The 15,532-nt window shown below is 42.2% G+C and overlaps 2 protein-coding genes across 10 annotated transcripts in view; both read right to left on the bottom strand.

Moving 5' to 3' along the window:
- AGBL2 (AGBL carboxypeptidase 2) overlaps positions 1-6,521 on the bottom strand; it is a 29,921-nt gene extending 23,400 nt beyond the window's left edge. For 2 of the 9 annotated variants that reach the window (XM_044929117.1, XR_006545216.1), the window contains exons 1-5: positions 6,004-6,521; positions 5,743-5,872; positions 5,405-5,468; positions 4,514-4,648; positions 785-838 (exon numbers count right to left, since the gene is read on the bottom strand). In XM_044929117.1, the coding sequence (XP_044785052.1) occupies positions 785-838; positions 4,514-4,648; positions 5,405-5,468; positions 5,743-5,778 (289 nt within the window). In that variant the 5' untranslated portion in view covers positions 5,779-5,872; positions 6,004-6,521. Of the gene's footprint in view, positions 1-784; positions 839-4,513; positions 4,649-5,404; positions 5,469-5,698; positions 5,873-6,003 lie in introns of those variants that run through there. The other 7 variants (XM_006057391.3, XM_025266050.2, XM_044929115.1 and 4 more) reach the window with 7 other exon arrangements.
- Positions 6,522-7,802: 1,281 nt separating this feature from the next.
- Positions 7,803-15,532, bottom strand: part of FNBP4 (formin binding protein 4) — a 31,611-nt gene continuing 23,881 nt past the window's right edge. The window contains exons 16-17 of the mRNA XM_006057399.3: positions 12,612-12,769; positions 7,803-8,833 (exon numbers count right to left, since the gene is read on the bottom strand). Of these exons, the coding sequence (XP_006057461.1) occupies positions 8,743-8,833; positions 12,612-12,769 (249 nt within the window). The 3' untranslated portion in view covers positions 7,803-8,742. The remainder of the gene's footprint in view (positions 8,834-12,611; positions 12,770-15,532) is intronic.

Here is a 15,532-nt window from a genome sequence, read left to right as displayed (position 1 = left end):
TACCTTGTAGCTCAGTCGGTAAAGAATCTGCCTGCAGTGCAGGAGACCCGGGTTTGATCCCTGGGTTGGGAAGATCCCCTGGAGGAGGAAATGGCAACCCACTCCAGTATCCTTGCCTGGAAAATGTCATGGACAGAGGAGCCTGGTGAGCTGCAGTCCATGGGGTCCCAAAGAGTCGGGCAGGACTGAGCGACTAACACTAACACTTAAGCTAAAATTCTGCTCTAAAGTACTTACATGTAAAGGTTTAGAGTAAGTCAGAAGAAACTGTTTTGTCTTTTAAATCAAAGTTAATGGGTTGAAGACATTTCAACAGTGGGTTGGAAATAAAAGTTACTTAATGTATGCTATTTTTGTCTAGAGAGAGAGGCAAAAAAAAAAAAACCAAAAACCCACAACTTTCAATTTGACCACCAGCATTTTAGAAAAGGACATAAAACTTTATTAACTACAATGTAACAATCTACAAACTGAATTTCAAGTTCTTGCTATAATCATTCAAAGGACAGAGACACTTACAAAACAGAGAGGATGGAGAGAGTAGAGGCAGAGAGGGGCAGGAGAGAGAGAAGAGCTCTTAGGAAATAAAGAAGAGGGAAAAGGGAGGAAAAGAAAGGTTTCAAGGAGAAAGGGCAGAGGAAGGAAATGGGAGGAAGAATGACGAGAAAGGGCAGGGGAAGGAAAGGCTCCAGGGGTGGCGCCTCCCAGCGCTGGTGGGCAGCAGGGAGAAGACACATTCCCACAAGGGAGTGTGCATTTTCTGGCCTGGAAGGACGTGCAGTACCTCTGCTCATAGCTCCTGTCTGTCTGCGCACAGTGGAAGGTAGACAGCTAGGCCCTGGAAAGAGGAAGGAAGAGGCCTGGTTTGTCCTACGGATCTTTCTTTCCTCTGTCCTTTCCCCCCATCCCTTCCGTCCCCCCACCTTTGGGTCCCTGCACTTCTATGTCTACACATTTCCCATACTGTTTAATGGGGGCAGTGGGGGAGGCAACAAACATGTGAAAAGATGGTAAACCTCTCAATCTCACTCAAAGAAATGTAAATCAGAATGACACAGAGATATCAGTTTTTTAGCTAATTAAGAGAGGAAAAGCATTTACCTGTTTTACACTCACCCTGACAAGGGTTTAAGTAAACAACTACCCTCAGAACCTCAGGACAAAAAGGCAAATTTGGTGCAATCTTTCTGGAAAGCAAATTTGGCAGTGTCCAGTAAGACTTAGTGGCAGCCGACTCCAGTACTCTTGCCTGGAAAATCCTATGGGCGAAGGAGCCTGGTGGGCTGCAGTCCATGGGGTCGAGAAGAGTCGGACGCGACTGAGCGACTTCACTTTCACTTTTCACTTTCATGCATTGGAGAAGGAAATGGCAACCCACTCCAGTGTTCTTGCCTGGAGAATCCCGGGGACAGGGGAGCCTGGTGGGCTGCCGTCTATGGGGTCGCACAGAGTCGAGCACGACTGAAGTGACTTAGCAGCAGTAAGACTTAAAACACACTAACCCTTGATTCAGCAATCCCACTGCTAGGAATTACCTTATAGATTTTCTTACAAAAGCTCATCAGCATACATATGTAGAGATGCTCCCTGCAGTAATGCTCAAATAGTAAAAATGTGCAAACAACCAAAGCATCCATCAAAAGGGAAGTTAAAATAAGTATGACATATTAACGAGATGGAAAACTCATTAATAGATATTAATAAGTTGGTGCTCTTAAAAAGAGTGAGGTAGATATTTTTTTGTGCTCATAGGGAACGCGTATATTAAACAAAAAAAAAGCCAAAGTAAAGCTTGTGTAGAGGATCCTCTATGAGCAATCAGAAAGAAAAAATATCTAGATACTTGAGGGTATAATTTTTTTCCTGAAAAAAAAAAGATTACAGTAGTGGCTATATTAAGGGTGGGGCTGGGAGAGCTCTTAATTTCCTTTTGTGTTTTTTCTACCATTTGGATTTTCTAACCTTATATGTATATTTTCTTTTTCTCTCTCCTCTCCGCCCCCCCCCCCCCCCCCCCCCCCCGCTTTCTTTCTCCCCTTCTTTTTCCCTTTTTGAAACAAGTATATTGTAACTCATTCCTTTTTTACTTCTTTTGTACTTTTCTGGTTTAAAAAACAACACAATAAATGGTTTGCTACAAAGATAAAGAAAAATATCTTCCTCACTCCAATGACCAAAATGGGGGTGGGGGTTGGAAGATGTCAGGGTACCAATTATACTCTAAAATTCCTTTGCATTGTTGTGTTACTTCTGTAGCTGATTTTGCATTTTATGGTTTTATTACTATATGAAGACAGGCAACTGTTTCTTATTAATGTTATTTCAAGCATCAGAAACTGGGACAGGAGGGGACTGAAGGTGGGGGGTCAGCTGGCCCCTGCGCCACCCCACCCTGACAGTCTTCTTCGCTCATCCTTGGCCTTTCCACTCCCAGCCAGGAGCTCCGGGACGCAGAATGGAAGAGCCTTCTGAGCACAGGGATGAGCAAAAGTGTAAGACACATATTTGAACATGAAAACGGAACTGCTACATCAAAGGTTAAGTACCGTTAATATTTCCCTCCTATTGCCAAACTGCCGTCCTAAAATAGTCCGTCTAGGGGCTTCTCTGGTGGCTCAGTGGTAAAGGATCTGCCTGGCAATGCAGGAGACACAGCTTCCGTCCCTGATGTGGGAAGACCCCACATGCTGCAGAAAGAGCAAGCCTGTGTGCCACAACTATTGAGCCAGGGCTCTAGAGCCCGTGAACCACAACGACGTAAGCCCTCGCGCCCTAGAGCCCACACTCCGAAACAAGAGAAACCCCCACAATGAGAAGCCCACGCACCCCAACTAGAGTGTAGCCCCTGCTTGCCGCAACTAGAGAAAAGCCCGTGCAGCAGTGAAGATCCAGCACAGTCCAAAAATTAATAATAATAGTCTTCGGCCATATCAGCCTGAAGACGCCGGATCTCATCTGATCTCGGAAGCTAAGCAGGGGCGGGCCTGCTTAGTAAAAAAAAAAATAATAATAATAATAATAATAATAAATAAAAAAATTTAAGTCTATCTATTCACATTCCTAACAGCAGCGTGGGAGGGTGTTCTACCATCTCCTGACCGCTACTAGGTATAATCATAAAAATATTTTTGCCCAAGTCTCATAATTTACAAAATGGTACTTTGACATACTGATTTGTATCTTTAGTTAGGGGTGAAATTGAGCATCTTTTCAAAAAGCTTCCTGACTGTGTTTGCTTTTCTATGAACTCCTTGCTCATGTCCTTTGTCCATCTTTTCTATTTGGTCATCGTTTACATATTGATTTGTAAGAGTTATTTTGTTAAGAAAATTAATCCCTGGACACGCCTGTGTGCTCAGTCGTGTCCAACTCTGCAACCCTAGGGCTGTAGCCCACCAGATTCCCGTGTCCCCGGGATTTCCCAGGCAAGAATACTGCAGTGGGTTGCCATTTCCTCCTCTAGGGGATCTGATCCAGGGGTCGAGCCCGCACCTCCTGAGTCTCCTGCACTAAGGCGGATTCTTCACCACTGAGCCGCCAGGGGAGCCCATGCTGCATGTTGCATTGGCTGTGTTTGCTTTTCTACCAACTCCTTGCTCATGCTCTTTGTCCATTTTTCTATTTGGTCATCTTTTGCTTATTGATTTGTAAGTTATTTTGTTAAGGAAATTAATCCTTTGACAATATTTCTCACGAAAAATTTTTTCAGTTATTTTTCTTTACTAATGGAACTTTTTCCTCAACATAAAGTTTTGCTGTAAAAATTATCAGTGTTATATTTTATAGCTTTTGGGTCTTGTATCATTCAAAGATTTTTAACCAGAAAAGGGATACAATCAGATTTGCACATAAAAAGAAAACAAAACAAAACAAAACACTGCTGTGTGGAAAGTGGATTGGAAGGGGGCATCATGGAACCAGAAACCAATGATGAGGCTGTTTCAATAGTGAGAGGATTGCCGCTGGGGTAGGGGAGGGGGTGTGGGAGGAAGGTTGTGCAGTAAAGGGAAGTGAATTGATGTTTGCTTGGATACGTATTGAGAGAGAAATTTAACTGCATTCCTACCCTCGGATTCTAGAAAAAACTTGTGGAATCCCTGTAAAAAATTGTTTTTGCTTAAGTTAGCTTGGATTGGTTTCCACCACTCCTATGCAAAGAGCCTTAATAAATATATCCATAAAAACTGCATGAAAAAAAATCAACATGTTACTCTTGACAGAAGAGTTTTAACAAATTTTCCAACAATTTGGAGGAAGACCATGCAGAATACACGGTACTTTAAACCTACAATCCAAAGCAGATCTACAGAATATTTTTTTGTTTTGTTATTTTTCTTTTCATTTAAAATTTTTCTTTTTTTTTTAAGATAAACATTTCTGAGTGATGTCAGAAACAGCGTTCAAGGGTGCTGCCCTGGCTTCTCCCACGTCAGGCCATGTTCTCCTCAACCTCAGGAGCAGGTGCTCAAGGGACTAAGCATTCTAGGGACATATGACACCGATTACTACTCACATAGACGCTTCTCCTTTTGCAAGCAGTCCGGTATCAAATCCTCTCTTTTTCCAAAAGAGCCATTCAACAGGTATCGAGGATTATTCTTCCAAATGCGCTGGTGCGTAGCAGAGTTTGGTAAACTGCCTCTCTGAGCTAAGAACAGGCAGTTTAGTGAAAGATGCTGAAGGCTAGTTGGTCACATCCAATATTGAGGTCAACACTCAAACAATTACTACTAGCAAACTGCCTTCCAGTCACCACCTGCCAGACCACAGGCCTTTACAACCAATATAGCCCATTTTCCAAAGAGCTTTCGCGTTCCAATTTCTGTGAGTTAAACATAATTTTCTCCATTTCACGTTGAGGAGAAGACTTGAGAGGCATATGCTAAAGTAGAAAGGAAGGGCTGGGGAGGCAGGAAAAACCCAGCAGTTGTATGACCAAGTCAGGGTAAGTGCTCAGAGTGGAAGTGGAGCACTCAGGATAAGAGGTGCCTCGTCCTGAGGCATGTATACCTGTGGCGGATTCATTTTGATATTTGGCAAAACTAATACAATTATGTAAAGTTTAAAAATTAAATTAAATTTAAAAAAAAAGTAAGGTTAGCCAAGACACTTCTGAAAATGACAATATGGGATGACATTTCTTTCCAGATATCAAGACTATTTTAATGCCATGTCATGTCATTAAGAAAGGGTGGTAGTGGTTCAAGGACAGACAGACAGACCTCTGTATAAACGGACACTCAATAGAAGTGACAGAGCATATTAGTGGGGAAAGGAAGTACTTCCCATTAACGCTGCTCAAAAAATTCGTTATTAGTTTATCCAAGCACAACTCTCTCAGTTGATCCAACAATGTACTTCAATGACCCAGGAAAGGTGATGCTGGATTAGAACGAGATATTACCTTTATAGTAGCCATAGTACTGGAGGTGACGGTACATAAAGTCTTCATAGGGATCAGGAAGAGTCTGTGAAAGGACAAACCATCTCAATCAGGAAAATGTTTTCATAATAATCATTATTATAACAGCCTGTTAAAAGAGTGATACTGACTCTTAACAAAGGTACACAAGCATGGTCGCAGAGGACGCCACACCTGAGAACTTCTAAAAACAAACCATGTGAAAGACATTTGTGCACATGATTCTACCTTTGGGATCAAGATCTCTAGCCAGAAAAAGGTGCCAACAGAATATACCTTCTGAGCTAGTACTGGGTTTCTGGAGAGGAGTGGGTACCGACCTCCTGCTTCAGCTCTGGTTCCAATGCTGGGAACATGTTACTTCTGCATGGTATGCTGAAGACCAGTTAGTGACACCCAGCAACAGCCCCTGCCCAATTTCCAAAAGGGCAGTTGATTACATAGGAGGAGCTAAAATAAACCAGAGCAGGACAAATGAAGTCACCTGTCGACATCCACTCCCGTCCCCTCCCTCCGCTCCGCAGCTCCCACGCGGCACCCTCCCTCTAAACCAGGGCCCGCCATGAGGCCCGGGTGGGCACCTGAGGAATCTGGGAGGGTGGTTAGTCTTCCGACCTCCTCCTCCCGAGGCGCCAGGACCCCTGCCGGCTCCATGCTTCCTTTTCCGGGTTGAGGGGGATGCCCACCACCAGGACGCCGCTGGACAGTCAAAGAAAAGGGGAGGGGAGTCCGGAGGAGTCGTCTCGGGGAGGGTGGGAAAAGAAAGGTCAGGGGCTCCGAAAACTGAATTCAGGGGTCCGGGGTTTCCTGGTCAGGGAGAAGGTGGCGGAAGGCAGTTTCCCGGAGAGTCGAGCGATGGGGCGTAGAGATTTCCTGGGAGGCCAGGGGGAAGGGTGCTACCGCCTCGGCGCCCCGGACTGTTCGGGGCAGCAGGGGTTGGGCACGGAGCCGGCCGCGACAGAGGAGCGTGAGTGAGGCGGGGGGTAACCACCCGCAGGCAGAGGCCCCGCCGCGCACCCGGCCGAGGACGCCCTTGCGGAGCTCTCGCCAAGCCAGTTTTCCGCTGGGGCGCCGGTAGCCTAGCAACCGAGAACCGGAAGCGGGAAGGCGGGGCGGCTTGGCGCTTCCGGGAGCCAGGCCTTGCCTCCGAGGCTTGTGTGGGGAACCAGGGGAAAGTGGACGACTGCAGTACCAAGGCTTTGTTGTTACTCTTCACTACAGTATTGCAGCCCGGGTTGTTACTGTTACTCTTTTCATTAGAGTATTGCAGCCCGGACTCGGGGGATTAGAAATTGCATTGATGGGGGCTTCCTTGGCGGTCCTGGGAAGGAAATGGCAACCCATTCCAGCATTCTTGCCTTTAGAATTCCATGGACAGAGGAGCCTGGCATGCTGCAGTCCATGGGGTCTCAAGAGTAAGACACGACTGAGTGACTAACACTTCCACTGTTCCTTTCCTTGGCGGTCCAGTGATTAAGAAGAGACCGCGCTTACATTGCAGGGTACAGGTGGGATCCCTGGTGGGTAGCTACGGCATGCTCCATGGGGCAGCCAAAAAAAAAAGTTTCTCAGCTTTAAGGAAACTGTTGGGTATTACTCAAAGGGAGCTGCTTCTCCTCTTCCACCTATTCCCTCCATCCCAGAGCTAGAATTGAAAAATTACCCTCTGCTTTGAAAAATACAAGAAACAAAGTAAAACCCACACTTTGACTATCAAATTGTCAGATTCAAAAAAATGCTTCTGGTCTGGCAGGATAGGGACAAAGGCACTTAGTTCCTGTCAACAATTCCTAGAAATCTGGTTAACTGTTAGGCAGTTAAAAGCAAAAGCTTTAATGACTAGTCAATAGCCTTTTTCCAGAAATGTGCTCTATGACAAGAAAAACAATGTATATACAAAATGGTCACCCCGATTTTTGTATAAATAAAAACCAACACACAAGTATATATGACACTGATTAGTTAGCTGCATATAAATATACTGGAATACAATTTTAACTACTGTTCTTTGGTTAACTTTACATGACTATGAGTTATATATAACTCTTGTAACTAGTGAGAGTATAAAGCACCTTTTTTTTCACACTATTAACCACATTTTGTCATTTCCAGGATTTAAGTAGGCTAAATACAAGCTAATATTATAGACCACAAGCTCCAAAACTTAAGTCACATCATATTTTCTGATACTAGAGTCCTGTTTTCTAACCCCATCCTCCCACCCTGCAACGGGCTCCAGATCCCGACACTCTTCTTTCTCCTAAGAGCTTCTCAATGTTTGCCTTACGCCTACGTGATTAGAAAAAACGACTGACTCAAAGTAAGTCTTGGTGACATCTTCATGGAGTAACAGGCAAAACAGGACCAAAAGGATAACCAATCAGAAGTATAAAAAAGGCTTTATTAGTGCATATATACAAATTTACAAGGTCAGAAACTGGAGAAATACAAACAGCTTTAAAACACAATTTGCTTTTTCTTCAGTTTAAAGTGACTTTTACCTGATTGTGATACAATATAAAGTACAGAACAGTAAACTGCTTTTTTAAATACTGGAATTTTATGGAGAATACATTCACATATAAATGGGAGGTGAACTCTGGACCAAGGCAGGACAATGGAGACACAGCAATACATCCAGTGGCTCGTTGCATTGACTCCCACGTGGGGGGGGGTCTCAAAGGCATGAACACTTGCTGCTGCCTATACTGAAATCTATATATGTCACCTGGTATGTGCAACGACTGAGCTATCTTTATCAGTTCTAGAATTTGTGAGAAACACTCTATAAATTTAGAGAGTGTGGCCGTCTGTTAGCACAACATGGATGAGTTTGTATACCTCAGCACTTTGGGGGTGGCAGACTAAGACAAGAGGTCAGAAGGAAATTCCTATAATCCCAGTTAAGCAAGGTAGAGTATAGAGCTGCCTTCTTAATTGCACTTGTTCTGAAGAAGTTAACGAGAGACAGTGTGCCACACTAGAAACTACAAGAGCCTCTATTAGGCAGGAAAATCCTTCCCTTCTCGTCAATGAGTCCTCTACAGAAGTGTCATGAGCCACACGTCCAGACTGATGATGTACCTAACATGCTGAGTTTGCCAGTGTGAGAATAAAGGCAGCCAGGTCAAATGGCTCAGCCACCTCACCTTTTGGCAAAACAGAATACATTTCACAAATGGGGGAATTTTGTATGCTCTTGCCCAGCAAATTCATATGCTCTCCCTCATAACATTTATAGTTTATTGGAAACAGTAAAACTGGTTAAGACTCTGAACATTAAAAAAAAAAAAAGCACACAGTAACAAAAAAGTAAAAAACTATGTGTTTGGAGCCATTTTTCGTCTCTTCAGTCTTGCTCGCCAATCTTCAGGAAGGGCTTCAAAATTAGCATTTCTCTCTGCCATGCCACTGTGAAAACAGACAGATTACTTCACTGAAAAAAAAGAATGGAGCTGTTCATTTCCTAGCAAATAAAAACTGACTAAAGCTGAAAATTGGATCTATCGCATCTATCTTCATGACAAAGTTTCAAATTTTTCAGCTAAGTAACCAGAATAGTTTTCATCAAATTTCTTAATTGATAGGTCAACCACATACAAATACTCTGCTCTACAGCTGTATTTATATTTAAGTGCATATTTATTTTTATGTCTCCCTAGTAACCATTAAAGCTACACTGAAGGAAAATAACACATGCTTGTAGAAGTATTTCTTGGCTCCAAGGAGTTAGGAGTCTTTATCCTAGCTTTATTTACTTAACCTCTAAGAAGATATATTTAACCCTCAACATACCACCAGGGATGGGTAGACCTGATGTTTTTGAGATCCTCTTTCATTAGTTCTAATTAGCATTGATCTTCCACGGCTTATTCAAATTCAATTATTTAAAAAACTGATTAAAACTCAAGATTCACTAGGCGGGCTACAGTCTATGGGGTAGTGAAAGAGACACTATTTAGGGATTAAACAACAACAATATGCTATCTGTTCACAGGTAAACCATATAGTATGCTATGATTTAAAACAACAACAACAACAAAAACCAAACTCAAGATTCTTGGGAATTTCCTGGCTGTACAGTAGTCAGGACTCTCTGTGCTCTCACTGTGGAGGGCCCAGTCAGGGAACCAAGAGCCCACCAGCTGTGCAGCACAGCAAAGACAAAACAAAAACTCAGATTCTATCTTGCAATAACCAAAATGAGTGCATGAGACCCTTTTATAAATCTAAAATAAGATAAATTACAAGATCTTTGTGACTTCCCATCATCTTGAAATAGTTTACTATTTCATCACTGTAGGAATTAATGATTAATCAATTCCCAGCAACACTAAAAAGGACTAAATAGTAAGAAAACTCAAGAATAATGGAGTCATCTACAAGGATGATACACAAGTAAAACTAAATTATCATTAATACCATCCTGCAGTTTTCTTCCTGTGTTGCCCCAAATCCTGTGCATCACCTTTCAAGGAAGTAAAGTCTGGAGACAACATCTTCACAGTCTCCTCCGGGACAGCCCTCAATATTACATAATTCAGATGGATACAAAGAGATAGCGGCACTGTACATTCAAATTGTGATGGTAAAACTGGATAAGTAAAATTTCAGGCTACGAGTGTTAAGAAGATCATAATCCAGATGAATTTTCTTAAATTCAAGATTAATGAGTGAATATATGGGTCAAAAAGGAAATACAGTATTTGCATAAGTTTTCACGTTTTATGCTACTGTATGCTAAAACGTACTTGATCAAGTTTGTAAGTGGGACAAATGCTAAAAACAGGTGTGCAGTGGCTAGAGAGAAACGTATTTTAGGAACAAAGACTTCACTGGAATAACTATTCCAATTGGTGTTTATGGATCTAAAAATGAAAATGTTTTGAATTATGAAGCAAAGATGGCTATCCTTTCTCAATTTTTCTTTTTTGCCACACCATGGGGGAGATCTTTCCATGACCAGGGACTGAACTTGGGCCCTCAGCAGTGAAAGTGAAAAATCCTGACCATTGGACTGCCAGGGAATTCCTTCAAACACTTCCATAAGTATTGCATTTATGGATGTTGTTAAGTGCCAGAAGGAGCAGTGCTAGAACCTATCGGAGATGAACCTAAAATCTGGCATCACTACCAGTATGCTCCAGGTAATGCACCATAACTGAACAACTGGTTACACTAAAGGAATGTTGGTCATTTCAGTATGTGTACCTTCAAAAATCATGAAAATAAAGAATAAAAACTTAGGTTAGCTATATTTAAATCTTGTTAAATTAAAAATTGGTCTCTTGGAGCTACATGGTAAATGGGGATGACTATTTTCCCCTGTATGCTCAGGGTTAAGATAGCTCTTTGCCTAAGATGAACAATTAGTGGGAAGTAATGCTCAAAATTCTCCAAGCCAGGCTTCAGCAATACATGAACTGTGAACTTCCAAATGTTCAAGCTGGTTTTAGAAAAGGCAGAGGAACCAGAGATCAAATTGCCAATATCCGATGGATCATGGAAAAAGGAAGAGAGTTCCAGAAAAACATCTATTTCTGCTTTACTGACTATGCCAAAGCCTTTGACTGTGTGGATCACAATAAACTGTGGAAAATTCTTCAAGAGATGGGAATACCAGACCACCTGATCTGCCTCTTGAGAAATCTGTATGCAGGTCAGGAAGCAACAGTTAGAACTGGACATGGAACAACAGACTGGTTCCAAATAGGAAAAGGAGTATGTCAAGGCTGCAAATTGTCACCCTGCTTATTTAACTTCTAGGCAGAGTACATCATGAGAAATGCTGGGCTGGATGAAGCACAAGCTGGAATCAAGATTGCTGGGAGAAATATCAATAACCTCAGATATGCAGATGACACCACCCTTATGGCAGAAAGTGAAGAGGAACTCAAAAGCCTCTTGATGAAAGTGAAAGTGGAGAGTGAAAAAGTTGGCTTAAAGCTCAACATTCAGAAGACTAAGATCATGGCATCTGGTCCCATCACTTCATGGGAAATAGATGGGGAAACAGTGGAAACAGAGTCAGACTTTATTTTTGGGGCTCCAAAATCACTGCAGATGGTAACTGCAGCCATGAAATTAAAAGATGCTTACTCCTTGGAAGGAAAGTTATGACCAACCTAGATAGCATATTGAAAAGCAGAGACATTACTTTGCCAACAAAGGTCCGTCTAGTCAAGGCTATGGTTTTTCCAGTGGTCATGTATGGATGTGAGAGTTGGACTGTGAAGAAAGCTGAGTGCTGAAGAATTGATGCTTTTGAACTGTGGTGTTGGAGAAGACTCTTGAGAGTCCCTTGGACTGCAAGGAGATCCACCCAGTCCATTCTAAAGGAGATCGGTCCTGGGTGCTCTTTGGAAGGAATGATGCTAAAGCTGCAACTCCAATACTTTGGCCACCTCATGTGAAGAGCTGACTCATTGGAAAAGACTCTGAAGCTGGGAGGGATTGGGGGCAGGAGAAGGGGACGACAGAGGATGAGATGGCTGGATGGCATCACGGACTTGATGGACATGAGTTTGAGTGAACTCCAGGAGCTGGTGATGGACAGGGAGGCCTGGCGTGCTGCAATTCATGGGGTCGCAAAGAGTCAGACACGACTGAGAGACTGAACTGAACTGATTACAACTCTGATGTCTTTGAAAAAAGCTAGACTGTAATTTTTATAGGAAAAAAACATTTATATGAATTTAAAACTGCTTGGGGGTAAGTTTGTAAAGAAATCAGGGCTAAAAAAAAAAAAAAAAGAAATCAGGGCTATGACTTTAAGAACATGGGGGCTTCCGTGGTTGCTCAGTGATAAAGAATTCGCCTGCCAATGTAGATGATATGAGTTCAAAACCCTGAGCTGGGAAGATCCCACATGCTGCTGCAGAGCAACTAGGCCTGTGCACCACAACTACTGAGCTGTGCTCTAGAACCCGGGAGCTGCAGCTCCTGAGACCCATGTGCCCTGGAGCCCATGCTCTGCAATGAGAGAAGCCACTGCAAGGAGCTGCCCGTACACTGCAACCAGAGGGCAGCCCCTGCACTCTGCAACTAGAGAAAAGCTCACGCAGCAGTGAGACCCAGCACGCCGTAAAGAAACAAAATAAAATAAAAACAAACACTTGAAGAATACAACAGTTCTACAAGTACAGCTGCAAGCAGTACAGCCTGCCCGTCTGAGAGCCCTCCTCTTTACCTGACCAGCTGCTGCTGCTTCCACTCTTCAATGCGCTTCTGTGCGGTCGACTCTCTGTCCTCTTCGCTGGAACTAGAGTTTTCCTCTTCATCTAACTCACGCTGGATACTCTGCCACTTCTTTACCAGAGACGGCATTTTGGTTTTACTTTTCTTTGCCTGTAACAAAGGTTAAAGGTCAGAAAGAATATAATACATAAAACAAGAGAACAAGTTCTTCACATGAGATCAAGATCTCTTCCTTAGTTCTAAGGAGTAAGTGAACTTCAAAATCAACCAAACACAAGTACCATTCTAAATTTTTGCCAAAAATTTCTACCAAGCTTGGTTAAAAACCTAAAAACTGTAAATGGGGTATTCTTTCTTTTAAAAAAGAAGAAGAAAAAAAAAACTATTTTAGTTGGAGGCTAATTACAACATTCTAAAGGAGATCAGTCCTGGGTGTTGTTTGGAAGGAATGATGCTAAAGCTGAAACTCCAGTACTTTGGCCACCTCATGTGAAGAGCTGACTCTTTGGAAAAGACTCTGATGCTGGGAGGGATTGGGGGCAGGAGGAGAAGGGGACGACAGAGGATGAGATGGCTGGATGGCATCACTGACTCGATGGACATGAGTTTGGGTAAACTCTGGGAGCTGGTGATGGACAGTGAGGCCTGGCGTGCTGCGATTCATGGGGTCGCAAAGAGTTGGACACGACTGAGCGACTGAACTGAACTGAACTGAATTACAACACTGTGATGGTTTTTTGCCATATGACAACATGAACTGGCCATAGGCATACATGTGTCCCCTGTCTGTAAATGGGGTATTTTACGAAATCAGGTCAGAAAAATTTCCTTTAGCCTTATTCTATGGAATTCAAAACTCTTGCCCTTATCTTCTCAGAATTACAATGTACCCTTTTATGAGTTTAAATGGATGTAGTGTTCCTATCAATTGAAACACAGTGCTGAGAAACAAATGATAACTTTTCTGGAAAAAGCCAACAGAGTCAAACACGACTACTAAATATGAAAAAAAAAAAAAAAACAAAGAGGAATATTAAAACATTAATTATAAGATCAGTTCTAAGAGAAGATACTACTTACAATTCAATTTTCTCCTATTAGCTTACCTTCAGTTTCTAAATTGCCTATAATAAACACAGAATCTCACAGTTAAGGAAAAAAACCTTGTGATATTTGCTATATATACAATATGGCTTGCTCTATCATTACCTTCAGAGTTCTGATCAATGGCGCTCTAGCAAAGATGCCTTCTCTGACCAGACTATATGAAACAGTACTGCCTCCCAAAGCCCACTCACTTTCAGTCCTCTGACACTTTTTTCTTCATTGCATTTTTAAACGTTAAACATATATTTGCTTATCTGTTTCTGCAACCCAGTTGCCCCCTACCCTCTCCAAGCCCAACAGAAAAGCTCTACAAAAGCAGAGATTTTGATAGTTACTGAATATGAAGTTCTTAGAATGCTTGACAGATAGTATGTATTCAAAATAAACCTTCTAATATTTGTGATTAGTTCATTGAATTTAGAGAAATATTATATTAGACACTGATAAAAACTAATTTTCACCCCCTGTGTTTTTGAAGACTTGGCCACCAGGGAAGATCCTGGCCAAGTTACACTCTAAATACAACAAGCAGGCCCTCAAGTGGCAGGTATGAAGGAGTGCTGTGCTCTTACGAGGTCTACGTATAGTGGCCCAAACTGTTTTCCAAGCCTACAGTTAAAACAAACAGATTTTGTGATTAACCACCCGAAAGAGTTGAGAAAACAAGCTTATCTTTTCAGTCTTTTAAAATTACTTGCCTCCCTGGCTCAATACCCTATTCTGACTATCAATAACAGGTTTTTAACATTCTGGGGAAATGCCCGTGTACAATGCTTAAGCCTTCTGCTGCACACACCTTCCACATCCCATCCTGTTATTGCGCCTGTGGTCCAATCTGACCCACTGCACACACGCCCGTCCAGGAAGCTCCAAGCACAGCCTATTCTGGGTCAGAATGCAACCAACTGAGTAAGAAGTAACAAGAATTATTGTCGTAATGGTCACTATGAATAGAGGGCTCACTGCAGTACAACCTCTCGCCAGATTTCTGCAAATATGATTAGAAACAACATAGATCTAGGTAGAGTCATGGCGGTTTCATTTTGACTTCCATACGATTTTGTAAATTCAAAGTGTATTTGATTCCTATCTGTCATGGGAAAGTAAGTTATGCTTTAGAAGTTAGGCATTGTTTGTTACATTCAAAACCATGGATCCAGAGTTGCACTGGCTGTTTGAACACATTTTAAATAGGGGAACCTTGCAGTCAGAGGAAAAGATTAAATGGCTAGAATTCTTTTCTAGTAAACTGCATACAAAACCTGAGCAAAAAGATTGAAAAAATATATAGGTCTCAGATATTCTTGAAATCAGGTATTTCAAGTAAGCACATATCGTGCATTTTAAAAAATGGCCTGTCACACCAAAGAGATGCAACATTGCTTTCAAATAAGTCCATAAAAATGACATGTTAACATAGAATACTAGATTTTTGAAACTATTATTTAGGGACTTCCCTGATGGTCCAGTGGTTGGGAATCTGCTGTGCAATGCAGGGGATGCAGGTTTGATCCCACATGCTGTGGAGCAACCGGGCCCACGTGTCCCAACTACTGATGTCACACGCCACAGTGCAGATCTCATGTGCCACAACTGAGACCCAACACAGCCAAAAAATAAGTAAACGTATTTTTAAAAAAACTATTATTTATATGACCGTAAGAGTATGATTGTCTAAAAAATTACTTGAACGAATGGAGGTGGAGATGATTATCTCTCTTGGAAGACTGAAGAAAGAGCGGCAAGGAAGGCTTCATAAGAGAAATGATTCCTGAGCACTGAACACTCTAACCTTGATTCCATAAA

The sequence above is a fragment of the Bubalus bubalis genome, chromosome 16 (genome assembly GCF_019923935.1).
Source record: "Bubalus bubalis isolate 160015118507 breed Murrah chromosome 16, NDDB_SH_1, whole genome shotgun sequence".
NCBI classification, from domain to species: domain Eukaryota; kingdom Metazoa; phylum Chordata; class Mammalia; order Artiodactyla; family Bovidae; genus Bubalus; species Bubalus bubalis.
This window is presented reverse-complemented; position numbering and strand designations above follow the sequence as displayed.